The sequence below is a fragment of the Meriones unguiculatus genome, chromosome 10, assembly GCF_030254825.1.
Source record: "Meriones unguiculatus strain TT.TT164.6M chromosome 10, Bangor_MerUng_6.1, whole genome shotgun sequence".
NCBI classification, from domain to species: domain Eukaryota; kingdom Metazoa; phylum Chordata; class Mammalia; order Rodentia; family Muridae; genus Meriones; species Meriones unguiculatus.
In genome coordinates this window covers 74,590,590-74,607,051 of record NC_083358.1, presented here as the reverse complement: position 1 = coordinate 74,607,051, position 16,462 = coordinate 74,590,590, and the positions used below count along the sequence as shown (strand labels likewise).

At 44.8% G+C, this 16,462-nt stretch overlaps 1 protein-coding gene across 3 annotated transcripts in view; it reads left to right on the top strand.

Annotated features, from left to right (window-relative positions):
* The window catches only part of Papss1 (3'-phosphoadenosine 5'-phosphosulfate synthase 1), an 82,201-nt gene that overhangs the window by 49,213 nt on the left and 16,526 nt on the right, over window positions 1-16,462 (top strand). For all 3 annotated transcript variants that reach the window (XM_060392679.1, XM_021663892.2, XM_060392680.1), the window contains exons 10-11: window positions 34-302; window positions 7,037-7,266. In XM_060392679.1, the coding sequence (XP_060248662.1) occupies window positions 34-302; window positions 7,037-7,266 (499 nt within the window). The remainder of the gene's footprint in view (window positions 1-33; window positions 303-7,036; window positions 7,267-16,462) is intronic.

Here is a 16,462-nt window from a genome sequence, read left to right as displayed (position 1 = left end):
GGAAAGTGCTAACTCTGGAAACTCTCTTTTCAGATGCTGTCTTTGCATTTCAGTTGCGTAACCCAGTGCACAATGGACATGCCCTGTTAATGCAGGACACCCACAAGCAGCTTCTGGAGAGGGGATACCGACGCCCTGTCCTCCTCCTCCATCCGCTCGGTGGCTGGACAAAGGATGATGATGTTCCTCTGATGTGGCGTATGAAGCAGCATGCCGCAGTGCTGGAGGAGGGCATCTTGAATCCTGAGACGACAGTGGTGGCCATCTTTCCATCTCCTATGATGTATGCTGGGCCAACCGAGGTAGGCTGCTTCCAGCATATCAGTGCAGTGCTAAAGACACACTGTGAACACTATAGCGTCACCAGCTGACCTACTGACCTTTCCCTGGTCAGTAGTTCTAAACATCCAGCACTGCTGAGTACTCTCCTGCTGTGGGAATGTCCCCTGGTTCGCACCCTGTGGGCATCCTATTGTTAGGAAAATTGGGAGAGGTTTCTTTGGCTCCTTTTGTGGTTCTTGATCAAAGCTATGAGGGAGACACAGATGGAATGATGTAGCAGCACAAAGCTGTTTTGTATCTACCAGCTAAGGTCCCGACAGTTGTAACAGCACTGATACTGTTCTTTTTAGAGTCCCAGGGCAGAGGACTGATGAAGCGTGGGTTTTGCTTTTTCTAAATTTTTCAAGAGCTAAAGGGACTTTAGGGTATCAGCCAGCTGTTTTCACAGATAACTGAAGTAATCGACTCACAAACAGAAAAAACATTTATTCCGAGTGCTTCAGTGTGTAACTGTTTGGTCTTGTTGCTCCTGGGCCTGTGGTCAAATAGCACCTGGTGGTGGGAATGATGGGCAGAAGAGTGTTTGCATTGTGGCCTGACAGGGAAAGAGAGAGGGAGGGGCCAGGGTCCCAGTATTTCCCGCAAGGACAGGACCCCATGACTTTCCTTTAGTCCTGTCTCTTAAAGGTCTCACCACCTCCCAGCAGTTCCAAACTAGATAGGACACTTCCAGCACATGTGCCTTTAGGATAGATAACTTTGCAGAATCAAATAATTGTTTTGCCCCTGGCCTCAAGGACATTCATGTGCGCGTGTCCATCTGAATGCTTTTAGCAAGACGTTAGTTTTCTTAAAAAAAAAAGATGTATTTTATTTTTAACCATGTCTGTGTGGTCTATGCGAGGCTGTGTGTGTACACATGAGTACAGGTTTCTGTAGAAGAGGCCATGGCCGTTAGACCTCACCCCTGGAGCTGGAATTACAGGTAGTAGCGAGCCACCCAGCCTAGGTGCTGGAAACTGAACTTAGGCCTCTAAGACTTCTGGAAGAACAGTTTTAGACCTTAACTTCGAGCTTCTCTCCAGCTCCCAGAAGACAGTTTTCATCTGGAGCATGAATGAGTCAGGAAGTAAAATTTGCTTCCTCATATGAAGGCAGGATTTTGGAATTCTGCCTGTGATCAAATAGAATGTTTGAGATCCTTTTATATCCATATGTAAAGAAGATGAAAATTAGGTTTTAGTTTCAAGGTAGAGTAGAGTAGGCTTTCAAAACATATTTGCCAAATGAGTTAATAGATCAGTTGAGTGACCTCAGAAGTGGTGGGTGGGAAATTCCCAGCCAGCTTTTTGTGTTTTCAAGATAAAAACGGAATGCACATTATTACAGCTCCGTTTCATCCCTTCTGTAGAGGGAGATGAACTCACTTAGATTTATCTGAGAGGCAAACCCATTTTTAAAAAGATCTAAGCAATGTGACATAAATTCCTTCAAACATTTAAAAAGATAATCCAAGGCTCGTGACTGTTTGGGATGGGAGCCTAAGAATCTTTATTGACGCTTGGTTTATGGGGTTGAATCCTCTGTTACCTCCTTATGCAAGAAAAGCAGAAAAACAAAGCAGCAGGCTGAAAGGAGGAGATACAGTTGGCCAGTGATAAACCTGGGGACTTAGAAAAGCCTGATGTTTATGTTCTTTGCCGTCCCCCTCTGTTAACGAAGCATTTCTTTCCTTATGGCCAACTTTAGCGAAGGTCAGCTGGACTTACATTTTTTGTTTGTTTGTTTTTTTGTTTGTTTGTTTGTTTGTTTGTTTTTTGAGGAAGAAGGAGGAAAGTGCAGCTTTCTTGCTTCTGGCACTCTTGGGCGCTGAGATGGCCTTTGCAATGGTCTGTCCTGAGCCGGCTCTGCCAGGACCTGCCCTGGCCTCTCACTCCCCACACGAGCAAGTCTAGTGGACATAATAATGATGCAGAAGTATACTCAGGGCCGCGGCCAGAGCCCTTGCCAGTTTGGCACCAGCTTTGAACCAAGTTTACGTGCACCTGAGGGCTTGTTTGAAGGATGTACAGGTTACCAGATGGTGGTGGTGTAGGCCTTTAATCCCAGCACTCTTGGGAGGCAGAGGCAGGCAGATCTCTGTGAGTTCAAGGTCAGTATCTTCTACAAAGTAAGTTCTAGGCAGCTATTGCTACAGAGAGAAACATTGTCTTGAAAAGCCAAAAAAAAAAAAAAAGTAAAAAGATGTACAGGTAGGATTAAGTATTTTATGTTCTATTCTGTACCTTTTCTAATTTGTCTTATTTTAACTTCATATTTTACTAACTATACATGAGGGAAAAAAAAACACCACGTTTTCTAGGTGCTCATTTAAGCTAAATTTTCTGAAATAAACGTCACTATCCACCAAGCATCCAGAAGCTCTTGTCCCTGTTCCTGCTGAGCCACCCTGTACTTAGCACAGTAGGCACTGCCCTCACTTCCAGAGAGGGTCCAGCTCCCTCGCGCTGAAGGTTACATGCAGTGCACTGGATAGCAGGCAGAGAGCAAGGGTTCAGGAGCTTAACCGCGTGGAAAGGTTGCATAGCTTGCTCAGAACCATACATTAGTAAATGGTGGAGGCAGTGTCTGAACCTGTGTGGAACCCGTGTGCCCTGGAGGTTCTGGGAGATGCTTCAGAGGTGCCCTGAGCTGCGTAAAAACAGGAGTCATTGTGGTAGACCGTTCATTCTCTGTTTGTGATATTCTCCTGTGCGACTTCACGCGACACTGTGGAGGGCATTAGGGCTGTGTTCCAGGTTTTGTTGTGAACAGTGTGCTGGTGTGGGTTTCAGCACCTGCCTTACTGGACTGTCTGCTGGTTATTGCTGAGGGGAACGGCTGGATATGGATGTGCATTTGTTTGGTCTTAGGAGAGGTCTCCGGTGCTTTCTGATGCAGATGTGCCGATTCACACTGTCCAGCACTGTGAGTCAGCACCAGCTCTGGACTGTCTGGCGGGTTAACAAGTTTGTCTCCCTGCTCCCTCCTCATTATCCACATTCTCCACAATACGGCTGTTTTTTAACCCATCTTAAGAATCGTCGTGGATCAGTTTCACTGAAGAAGGAATAAATAATAGAGATTGATTATACGCGAGTGTAGTTCTAGGTAGTGACTAAGAGATAAAATGTCATAGCCCACTAACGTTTTTGTTATGTGTGTGGGTGCTTTGCCTACATGTACATATGTGTACCGCATGTGTGCTTGGTGTTCATGGAGGCCAGAAGAAGGTATCAGAGCCTCTGGAACTGGAGTTTCCAGTGACTGTGAGTTACCATGTGGGTGCTGGGAGTAGAACCTGGGTCCTCTGGAAGAGCAGCTCAGTCTTAAGACTGAGCAATCTCTCTCTCTTTCTAGCCACAGGTAGATTTTTTTTTTAAATCTCCCACTGTATTTGCCATTTACATATATTAACTTAGTACCTATAGCCACCCTAGGGGGCAGTGCTGTTCTTAGTCACTGTTTGCAGAGGAGACCCATGGTAGAGGTTAAGCAACTGCTCGAGGTCAGGTAGAAGGGATGGAGAGGGAATCTGCACCGTCGCAGTCTGATGCCAGAGCTGTGCACTGCGGTTCCAGTCTCTGGTAATGCTTAACAGTACCGTGGTTGAAAACTGCAACTGTGCATGCTTTGAAAGCAGGCCGGAAGTGCCTTCAGAGAAGCTCTAGAATAATGAGTTGACATGGCTCTGTTCCATACAGACGGGGTTTCCTTTTTGGATAGTTTAGATAACTGTTCATCATAGTCCAGAGGGGTAGTTTGTGCCTTCTCTATATAGTCTGTGTCCTTACCCTCTGTTATTGGGATGCCGTCTTCATATTGTCAGTAATAGATGCCTGTCGGGTTGGTTTTGTTTCTTTTTTGACAGGGTCTCACTATGTAGTTTTGGCTTAGCTTGGGACTCCCCATGTTGCTATGTCATCCAGGCTAGCCTTGAACTTAGAGCTCTTCCTGTTTTCACTTCCACGGTGCTGAGATTAAAGGTGTGTGCCACCATGCCTGGCTTTCCTGCGTTTGTATTATAGGTTTTATGAGGAGTAAATTGGGTAACTAAATCAGGCACTGGCTGGCTGATACAATATGTTAAAGTATAGATTATTGGCTGGCTGGAAAAGAGTCATTTCTTTGCTGCAGGTTTTCACTGTCCCTATCCCAACTCCACGTAAAGGCACTGCCTGTATCTCATAGGGCTGTTTCGTAAGTGTGTGTAAAAATCCTAGAACTTGGAATATGGCAGAGAGCCTGGGATGACTTGCTGGCCGTAGGCTTCACGTCTAAACACAGCCCTTGGCCTGATTTGGGATGTTCTTAGTGTCTAATAATACACTAATAATACAAAGAAAGTAGAAATAACTCTTCGAGTGCCTGCGTATGATTCACACACTGAACGGATGCTCTGCATGTATTATGTAACCCATGGATTTTTATTCCCATCCTGCCAATGAGGCGTCAGATGCCCAGAGAGCATGTAACTTAGCCGAGGTGTGTCAGAGAAAATCAGAGCTGAACAGTGGCTAAGGTAGTGATGTAAAGTTGTACTCAGAAACTATTGCAGTAGCGAAAAGGGCCTCAGTATGGAACCGAGCTCACCTCTGAATAAAGCTTGCTTGTGGGAATTTATGGGCAAGGAGCATGGTGCAGGTCAGTGGACAGAAGCTTCCTGGGAAGAAGCATTAGGAGTGAGTGAGGTTAATGGACCTAAGGTGGCCAGGATAGGCAGATGCCAATTGGATGGCTAGAAGATCAAGAATTTGAGCAGGCATGGAGCAGGTAATTTTGCTATACACCTGGACACTGAAGACCAAGGCTAGCAGGCTCCAGGGAAGCCACCTAGGCAGGTGTAGCTTTAAATCCAGCAAGATATACAGTTGATGCTGACTCTGGGGCCTGTAAGACTGTTTGGCCTGCTTCTTGGGCTTCGTGCCCTTTGTACAAGAGCACACTGCTGCCAGAGGTCTCACAGTAGCCTTTTCCCTGATGGTGGGAGGGAGGGTAAAGAAGTTAGGTGCTGAGCTGCATGTCAGCACTTGATATTCCGGGCACCTTGGAGCTGAGTCCGCCCCCAGGTCTCTGCCTGAGTGTGGACAGTGATCAGCGGCAGGGAGCTCCAAGTTTCCTTCCTAAGGAAGGGGAAGAGTTTAACTTCTCAGCCTTTGATGAATACGCTAGACATTGTAGCGGTTGTCTCAACGCTTTAGGTAACTGAATATTTCAGTGTTTATGACCTGGCATGATTTAAGCAGCTTATGAAAAACTACCCATTCTTTTTTGCTCTCTTCTTCCCCACCCCCCTTTCTTTTTGAGAGAGGGTGTTTCTCTGTAGCAGAGGCTACTCTGTAATTCACTGTGTAGCCCAGGTTGTACAGTCCTCTATCCTCTGCCTCCCAAGTGATAGGATTCTAAAAGTGCTGCCATGCCTAGCTCCAGCATTCCTTTTTCTGTGGTGCCTCACTTATACGCTTGGCTTATTTACAGCCTTTAAATAAAGGCATTTCTAATAATGATAATAATAATAAGAATAAAACCCCCTCATTTTTCTATTTTTTTTCCAGTGACATCAGGAACAAGCCTGCCAACAACACATATTCGTCAAATTGACATAATAAAACACAGTGGTTCTCCTTTAATTGCTCTCTGGGCTATTTCGGAGGCATTGATACCAGATTTGTTTCCTTAGCACAATTGCACTTCAGAACAGTGGGCAGCTGTTAAGGCTGTGTGGTTATCAACAGGATGCTCCTCATTTTCCAGTCTATAAAGATTTAATGGCTTGGTTCTGAAATTCCAGCCTAACAATGGAGTGGGAGCCATGCAGGGAAGAATTTACTTTCTAATGCTTAAAATGGTGTTGTGAACATACAGTTTTATCTATATGAATAGATGGCAAACTGAAGGCCATTTTTTTCTCTTTCCATTAAATACTAGATCTCTTTCCTAAAGAATGATTTTGCTAAGATGGGTCCAGAATAAGGTGGATTTGAGAATATACAGCTAACAGCCATATTCTGAGCATATGATGTTGTAATGAGGATTACCATTTATGTTTTTTTCCTTGGGGAGGGGAGAGTGTAATAGTTAGAGGTGGAGACTTCTCTGTGTCAGGAAATTTATTCTCCAGTTGTTAAATAACACTGTTAGAAACAGATTGTATGTAAGTGAGCAGAGACAGGTAAACAGGGGCAGTCGTAACACGCTGCTGTATGGATTCTTGTGTATTTCCCTAACTTAGGTCATGTTTTACACTAATATCTGGCAGTCAGTACAGAATCCACTGGGATGAGAACCTGCCCTATGACCCCTTCAAATGGCCCCCACATCCTTACTTCTGACCAAGGCTCAACCCCCATTTTGACTTCTAGCCTTGCAGATTGAAGCTTGAGCTCTGTGAATGGCTTCTGTGAATGGCTTCTTATGTGTATGTAAAAAATCTTACACATGGATATATCTCATAAGCAAATAATCCATAAATATACACACATACGTTTATGACCGTTTATGATTTTGGTTTGGGGGCCTGATTTTAATTCTAGCTTCCCAAGAAGATACACTAAGTTTGTTGGGACTTGCTGCTGTCAGGCAGTAATGATTGAGACATAGGTGGGGGTGCAGCTCAGTGGGACGGCTGAGCGCAGACACATGTGCATTTTTTATCCATTTGCTGTTTACTCAGTCATCACAGCATAGTTATCTAATACACAGACATCTGTTCTAGGTCCAGTGGCATTGCAGAGCGCGGATGGTGGCAGGGGCCAATTTTTATATTGTTGGACGAGACCCTGCTGGCATGCCTCATCCGGAGACGGGGAAGGACCTCTACGAGCCAACCCACGGTGCCAAAGTGCTGACGATGGCCCCTGGCCTCATCACCTTGGAAATAGTTCCCTTCCGAGTTGCGGCCTACAACAAGGAAAAGAAGCGGATGGACTACTATGACTCTGAGCAGTAAGTTTCACACTGCCTCAACCAAAGGGAGCTTTGTTGTCCGAGCTAGGGCTCAGCACATACCTTCTGATGGACTGCGTTGTTGGAACCACCTCAGGAAAAGCCATCTCCAGTCAAGGAAGCAGGTTCCCATTAGTCTAGGGTTAGAAGTGAAAGTAAACATTGGATCTAAGCTGGACATGGTGGTGCTCACACTTCTCCTCTAGCATTTGGGAGACAAGGCACACCCCTCCCAAGTCTTTCCAATTCTTCTAATGGTCTGCAACTCCAAGTTATTTTCTTAAGAAAGGGTCTCACTATGTGGGCCCAGCTGGCCTGGTACCGTGTAGATCAGGCTGGCCTCAAACTCAGGGTCCATCTGTGTCTACCTCCGGAGTGCTGGGACTAAAGGCATGCACCATAGCCTTATGTTTGCATACAGTGTACATGCTGGAATCATATTGTTGATTGACTCTTAGATTACCTGCTTTTTAGTACATTACGATTCATATTCAACAAGTAAAACAGGTAATTGATGTAGGATACAATCAGTTTTAATTTATGTTTTAGCAGTTTTGGCTCTACTGATACCACTAAACTGAAAACTGACACTGGCCTTGACACATCCATTCTGAGTGTTAGTGCCCCCTTTTTCCATGGCTCCTTACATTGGCTTTAGAATAATGTGGACCCTGACCCAGGGTCCTCATTTAGTGCCACCTATTTTGTCACAGAGGTGACAGGAAAGGAAAAAGAAATCTTGTGAAAAAGTTAAAACAACACTGTCTTGTTTCTAAAAGGCATATAAGCGCACACTTGCAATCCGAGCACTTGTAAGATAGAGACCAGAGGGTTGATGGTTCAGGGTCATCCTTGCTATGTAGAGAATTGGAGACCAGCCTGGGCTATGTGAAACCCATCTCAAAAAAAATTAAAAATAAATAAGAAGTAAATAGAGTAAATGAATTAGCGTTTAAAAATAAGTAGAAAGTGGACCAATGAGACGAACGGCCTGACAGGGAAAGTTGCCTGCTGCCAAGTCGGCAGATCTGAGTTCAATTCCTGGGACCCACAGAATACCAAGAGAAAGGACTCCTTCAGGTTGTCCCGTGACCTCCACATGTGTGCCATGGCGTGAGTGTACCCGCACACAGACACACAAAAATAAATGTCATTAAAAAAATAAGTTAAAGGTTTACAGAAATTATTTTCTCTGAGTTAAGTAATTTATTTGGGTTAAAAACTGTCATTGCCACTGGAGAGGGGAAGGTCACGTGTGCTGACATGACAGTTCTAGAGACAATGCCTTTGCTTGAGTGTTGAACTGTAGCTGAAATTCAAGCAGGCCATGGAGCATGTGGGCAAAAGGTTTTCACTGTAGGCGCAAGGAGGAATAGAAGGACTTCTAATGGCTGCCAATGGCCTGCATGTGGAAGGCAAGTCCTTGTCTGCGATTGCCGAAGACGTCAAAAGTGACGCAGAGTCCAGGATGCTCTAAGACCCTCGGAAGAATTTGCAGCTGACCCATGTCTTTACTCTTGGCACAGAATTGTTTTCCTAAGCATGTGGGCTTGTTCTGTGTGTGTGTGGGCACGTACACATTTGCATGTGGGCATATATATTATATGTGCAGAATTGCATCATAAACAAACAAAGACTGTCACAGTGGCGTGTGCTTGTGACCCTAGCTTTAGGGAGACAGACACAGATCCCTTGGGTTCTCTGACCAGCTCAGCCTTTTCTAACCAGTCAGGCTCAGGCCAGCCAGAGTCCTCATCTCAACAGACAAGATGGGTGGCTCCTGAGGAATGACATCTGAGCTCGACGTCTGGCCTCTGCATCCATGAACACACACCCACATTCATCTGCACTTAGAACGACATGTACGCGAGTGCTTCCTCCCCCAGACACACACACAGGCGCGCACACACACACATATGCACACAAAGCAAACCAAGCAGAATAAAAGAGCTTCGTTTCTTCCTCAGCTCACGGGCTGGTGTGTTTTGTCGCTGTGGTCCTCCTGTGTGGTCACTGCTTTAATCACACGCAGGACGTTAGACCACATCTGTGTGCAGCTGATTGATGTGCTGCTAAGGCCCTGATAACTTTGATGTTTGGCTGAATCTGTGTAGTGCTGCTGTAAGTCTCCCTTTTCATCATTTAAAAGCTAAATAATTATATCAGTTCTCATAAGACTTTCCAGAGATGAATTCCATGTTAGTCGCATGAGTGGCTCATTTCCTTGGAATTTTTAGTTATTTATTTTTTTTGAGTTACCAAATCTTAATAACTTATAACTTGGGAAGCTTTAAAAATGCCTTAGTTTTTAAATTTTTCTGTATTTGTGTTCAAATATAATTAAGTTGATGGGAACATGTTGGAAAGTGATTACAATTTTGTGAAAAGGCAATCGTCTTTGATGTAGTGAGAAAACAGTTATTAATTATGCACATATGAGCTTGCCCATGTTTGATTAATGGATGTTATTCAATGCCAGCTTTTATGTAATTAATGATTCTGTAGCTTTTGGTTTGACTGAATACGAGTGTAAGACAAGGTTTAGGGAGGGAAATTTCCTGAAGAGATCAGGCGAGATAATTATTGATAGGAATGATGATAAAAGTCGTCTGTTTACATTTTAGGAAGTCAAGAAAACTGTGTTAGCTTTAGACGTTTCTCAGGGTGGTTGAGCTGTAGGATTTCAGTCCGCTTACAGATATTACCAACTATTAGGGTATCTGTTTTTGGTCTTTTTTTTTTTTTTTTTCTGTTTTAAAGGGTAAATCTTTGTATTGTGGTGGACAAATGTAAAATTATTTAGAGTATAGGAGAGTATGTGAGAGGAAAGAACCCAAAGAGCTGAGTAAAAGAAGCAATTGAACGGTCAGTGTTTCTGGTCTAGCATCATCAACGTTCTAACAGATTTCTTTCCTGTTTTTAATGGTAGAGTATAGTCTAATGGTTAGAGAGAGAGTGGGAACCCAGAATTAAAGGTGCCTCTTTTACCACCTAGAAGGCGCCCACTTACCATCCAGAAGACAGTTTGGTTTTGGATACGATATCTTTCTGCGTCCTTCAAGGTGTTTTTAGGTTTCTTTGCTTTTGTGTGCTTTCACTGGCATGCCCACGTGGTGTGATAGTTTCTGGGTAGTGACTCTTACTTAATCCTATGTTCCTCTGTTGCTAACTATCAGTTCTATATTGCTGAAACAATAAATTTTAGGACACAACAACATGAGTAGCTGCTTAGGTCAGAAAAGCAGGTTGCTTGTCCTCTGGCCAGGCCAGGTCTCTGGAGGCCCCTCCCATGGTGATCCTGGCCAGCAGAATTCATTTCCTTGCAGATGTAAGACTGGGCCTTCTGCCTGCTAGCTACTGGCTGGCACCGCACCTGCCCCTAGAAGCTGCCTTAAGCCCTTCTCTGCAGCATCTCCATCTCACCATGTGGCCTTCTCCCTTCCACAGGATCTCTCCATTGCCTCAGGTCTCTCTTTTTCTCCCCCCGCACCTCCCCTTGCCCCCATTCCTAGCTGGGAAAATTCTTATGTGTTTAAATTTACCTGGATAATTTTATGGTCGACTGATTAGCAATTTGCAATGCATCTTTAAAATTCCCCTTAGGGCATTCCTACTGCATGCTGCAGTATACTGTGATGGTGACATCGTGAGGCAGAGGCCATCAGGGCCATCCTTAAAGTCTGTTTACCATACTTGTGCCAAGTTCTGCTTCCATTTCTCGATATAAATTACGATGCCCAGAATCAACATTACTCTCATAATGTATCCAAAATTCTAAATTTCATTAGTTGCTTGTTTTTCCCAGTTGTGATGTCCACCGTTACCTGTTACTTGGGAGCACGCCTCTGGAGCGTGTCTGGTGTACATTAACTGAGGCACCATTCCCTGGGTGGGACCCAGAGCTGTGAAAGTAGAGAAAGGGAGCTGAGAAGTAGCAAGTATGCACCTCTGTTTCCCGATTCTCTTAGTCAGGGTTTCTGTTGCTGTGACAAAACACTGGGACCAAAAGGCGAGTTGGGTAGGAAAGGGTTTGTTTGGCTTGCATTTCCACATCGCCTTTTATCTTCGAAGGAAGTCAGGACAGGAAATCAAACAGGTCGGGAACCTGGAGGGCAGGACCGGATGCAGAGGCCATGGAGGGGTGCTGCTTCCTGGCTTGCTCCCTGTGACTTGCTCAGCCACCACCAGCCCAGGGATGGCACCGCCCACAGTTGCCTGTCCCTGCAATCAGTAGCTAGTTTAAAAAGTTTATATTGCTATAGGCTTACCTATAGCATGATCTTATGATGGCTTTTTTTTTTTTTTTTTTTTTTTGAGACAGGGTTTCTTTGTGTATCCTTGGCTATCCTGGAACTCACTCTGTAGACCAGGCTAGCCTCAACTCATAAAGATCCTCCTGAGCGCTGGGGCTAAAGCAATGCCCTACCAACGCCCAGCAGCGATGGCACATTTTAAATTTTGGTTTCCTCATCTCAGATGACTTTAGCTTGTGTCAAATTGACATAAAACTGTCCAGCGCAGCACCGTCAATGCAGTATGACCTCTTGCTTCAAGCTCTTGCTGCCTTGACTTCCCATCCCTGATGGACTGTACCTTGAATTATGAGCCAAAAGGAATCCTTCCCCTTTAAGTTGACCTGGTCAGGGTCTTTTGTGGCAGGGAAAAGAAATGGAGGCACTGTAGCATAGAACGCCGAGCTCCCTCTTGTTTTACTGTGCTCTTCACCTTCGCGTCTTGTCCTTACGATTGAAGTGTCGTTTGAACGCTTAACCTTTTCCTTTCTTGTTCCACAGTCTTTGCTCTTCACAAGCCCTCCCGTGAGGATACCGGGAGCCGTCTTTTTCAGTGATGCTTGAAATGCCTTGTGTTTATTGGTGGTGATGTTGTTCCTGTTAAGTTGGATTGTAGCTTTCTGAGTTTGTTGCCAGGACCTCGCGCTTGCTCTGCTTGCCTGCGGCTCCTTAGTCTTTGTGGTCTGCCTAAAAGGAGGCCATGGAGGACAGGTGGAGCTGGCGGCACGATACTGTAAAGCACTCTCTGGAGTGAGAGGGGCAGTGTCCAGAGATGATTGTGTAGGCCTACATGCTCGGGGAGGTTTTCTACCACTTCTCGGGGTTTTTTGAACATGGCTTTCTTGGGGGCATTTTCTTGTCTAGGTGATTGACGGGCCCATTTGGGTTAACTCTTAAGAAAGAGAATACCAGTATGTCTTTTTTTTTTTTTTCTTTCTTTCTACATGTAAAACTTCCTGTTAGAGAGTAGTACTAGAATCTTCCTGGTAGTTCAGAAAATTATGTCTCTTCACAGAGGCAGATGTGGCTCAGACCCTATTCTATTAACTAAAAATCACATGACAGAGCGGATTAAAAGTTAAAACAAACAAACAAACAAACAAACGAACGAACGAATGAACCCTGATCTGTAAATATGGCCAAGGCCAACCTCTCATTGGGTTCCAGGAAGCTAAGGACCTAGGGTGAAGATAGGATTTGACTGGGGTTAGGCCCCGGGTACTTGGGACGTGCCACGTTTCCCAGCATCTTGGGATTAGTGCAGACATCAAGAAGCACATTTTGTACATTTTATGAACTTGGGTGCTGGCTGGGATATGATTCGGTGAGCGAGCACTTGGCTGGTGTGAGCAGCATCCTGACTTCAGTCCTCAGTACAGTCAAAATAAAGAATTGCCAATTAAAAGGGTGAGCTGCTAGGTGGAAAACCTCAAGTTTAGATTCAAGCAGGGCGTAGTGGCATGCACCTTTGATCCTAGCACTCGGAAGGCCAAGGCAGTGAATCTCTGTGAATCTGAGGCCAGTCTGGTCTACAGAGTGGGTTCCGGGACTGCCAGGGCTACATGATGAGACCCTGTCTCAACATCCACCCCCTCACAAAGAAATTTACATTCAAAATAATTAAATTTAAACTCATGTTTGTGTGTGTGTGTGTATGCCTGTGTGTCTGTGTTCATGGGCATATGTGTCTGTGTGTGTCTGTGTGCATGTGCGTATGTGTATGTCTGTGTATCAGGGTCTGTGTGTATGTGCATGTGTGTGCCTGTGTGTGTTTGTGTATGCGTATGTGAGTGTGTCTGTGTCTGTGCATATCTGTGTGCATGTGCGTATGTCTGCATATCTTGTGTCTGTGTGTGTATGTCTGTGTATGGTCTGCGTGTGTGTGTGTGTGTGTGTGTGTGTGTGTGTGTGTGTCTGTGCATATGTGTATATCTGTGTATAGTCTGTGTGTGTGTGTGTGTGTATGTCTGTGTATGGTCTGCGTGTGTGTGTGTGTGTGTGTCTGTGTGCCTGTGCTTATGTGTATATCTGTGTATAGTCTGTGTGTGTGTGTGTGTGTGTGTGTGTGTCTGTGTATGGTCTGTGTGTGTGTGTCTAGCTGGCTGTGGCGTGAGTGCAGATGCACACACCTACAGTTGCACATGGAGAAGTTGCAGGACTATGGTAGGCATCACACAGTCCTTGCCTTTCAGCCTTGTTTGAGACAGAGTCTGCTGTTGTTCAGGTTGGCACCGCGTGGCCCAGCTGGCTCAGGAGTGCCCAGGCAGTCTCCTGTCTGCTGCCCATCTTGCCACAGGAGCACTGGAATTCCAGATGTGGTCCACCATGTGGAGTTCTCAATGAGGACCTCACACTCGTGCAGCAAGCAGTTCACCCACTGGCCCCCGTCCAGCCCCCCAATTAAGCTTTTCATGTATTTCATTTAGCCTTTGATTAGAAAAAAAAACAATAATAAGAAAATAATAAGAAAAAAATAATAAATAAAATTGTCATATATGATGCTATCCAGTGCGTTAATAAATAGCCATAAATAACTGTTTGTCAGGTTTTGAAAAGATCATTTTAAATCATAATCCTAATTCTTAGTGTTTTGATGTGTTATAAATGATGCGCTTTCAAGTTGGATAAAACGTTAATTAGAATAAAAATAATTAGATCCACTTACAAGTCACCAGTTTAGTTTCATTTCTGTCAGGGGAGAAATTCCCTTTTCTTCTTCTTTGCTTATCATCTAGTTCCCATCCTGAAAAAGTCGGAGACTGGATATCCACCTCAAAAGATGTGCGCGAAGGCCACGTGTTGACCCCACTCTTGTCCGGGCAAATAGCTTGTCCTCCTAGCTCTGGAGGCTGCGTGTGTGGACTGAGGGATGGCAGATGGCTATGAAGATTTACAGCCATCAGCAAGTGGCCAGAAGTCACCATTCTTGGAGCCCTTCAAGCTGCTGGCCACATGTGCTCAGCGCGTTCGTGGTCCCACGTGGGCTGCCTGCTCACTCCCTGAAGGCCCAACCCTTCCTCTTTGTTTTTTAAGAGCTAGTGCTCTGTCTGCTGCAGATTATAATGAATATGTGACCCAGTGGCTTTGAAAAGAGAAAAAAAAATGGCGAGCATTCTTGGGGTTTGTTTTTTTCCAGGTTGCCACAGAGGATTAGCTTGCTAGTGTTCTGGCATGACCTGAATTAAAACTGATTTGTAGTGAAAGTGAAGGGATGTTTGTTTCTGGCAGATTCCTGATTACTCATAGGTAAAGTTTTAAGAGCTGACTTTAGATCATCCTAGAAATTGCTCAGATTCTATTATATGAGATTATTTCTGTAAAACCATCCTATTGCAAAACTGTAATTTAATTACAGACAGTGGCTCTTGGGTCAAGTCCCTGAGCCTGGGCTCCGATAAAAAGCAAAATCCTTACGTAACAGAGATAGATGGACATGCAGGGATGAGGCCAGGTCAGTTGCGCTGTCTGTAGCCAGGGTGGAGAGCGACTACCATGTGGAATCAGGAACTCCCATCTCACGAACTGAAGAGATGCCTTCAGCATGCAGGGCAGATGCTGTGAAATGGCTTCAGGAAATGGTGCCCGGGGACGTTGGCTTAGAAATGCAATTTCAAAAGGAATGCAAGCAAGTCTGGATTTCAGACAGTTTAGCATTCTGGGAGGAGGAAAGGACTTTAATTGGTCTGGCCCTTTTCCTTTAATCACAGAGTTCAGGCAGAGTCTTCCAGGAGCGGCTTGCCCACTTATTTATCACCACCAAGAACCAGCAATTCTTGTGCATGACTTATTTATCACCACCAAGAACCAGCAATTCTTGTGCATGACTTGGGCTCTCATTCCTGGAAGTAAAGCATCAGTTTTACAGAGGCAGAAGCTCTAGAGCCATCTTTGCTCTAGGGAAAAGGGAGCTTTAGGTATTGCTCCCTGGCAATACTTCGCTGCCTGATTCTCAGCTACACTACAGTTTTCCATCTGAACGTGGTGAGCTGGCTTAGGTACCATCAGAAAGCATTCTCTGGCCTGAAGATGACCCAGCCGACTGTGCTGACAGATCCATTCCCACATAGGTGCTTGTGGCCCTTGGCAGGTGGCTTGGCACCTCTTTGAGAGGGTCAAGACAGTAATTTTCAGCTCCCAATCCTTGCTCTTCCCTGTCTCCTGCATTCCTCACCTCTTTCTCTTCCTCCCTAAAGCCACGTCCTGGAGCTCCCACGCCATTCTCTTCTCCATCTTCCATTTTCCTGCTTTTGCTCCCCTCCTTTCTTTTCTTTTCCTTGATATTTATTTTCTTCTGCCAGATACTTGCTAAGATTTCCCACTCTCCTTTAGAGCAAATCACACCTTCACTCCATGTATGCCATTTCTGTGGTTTCCCTGTTTCCTTCATCATGGATTACTCCTCTGACTTGCAAATGTGGCTTTTGGTGGTTGCTTTGGTCGTGGTCCCTCAAGGCTTTCACATTTTCGGAGTCCTTGTCTCTGGCTGCCATCTTGGTTTTCTCCCTAATCCTCTGTCAAGTGTTTTTTTTAGTGCTGAGTCTTCCTTTGAAAACTTATCTTTTCAAATTTACTTTTCATCTTAATATTAGAAGTATACAAATATGTTGACAATGTATTTTTTTTAATTTATATAACAAAGGGAGGATAAACTTTATATATTAGCCACAGTAGCCAACCAGTTTAGAGACCAATACCGTAAGGTCAAGTTGCCATTTTTTAATATTTATTTTAAAGTTTTTATTTGTAGGTATGAGTGTACCACATGCCTGGTGCCCTCAGAGCCAGAAGATGGTGTCAGATTTCCTTGGAGCTAGCATTTCAAGCACTAATGGTTGTGAGCCATTAGTGCTGGGAGCTGGGAATTGAACCTGGGTTCCCGTCAAGAGCAGCCAGTGCTCTTAGCC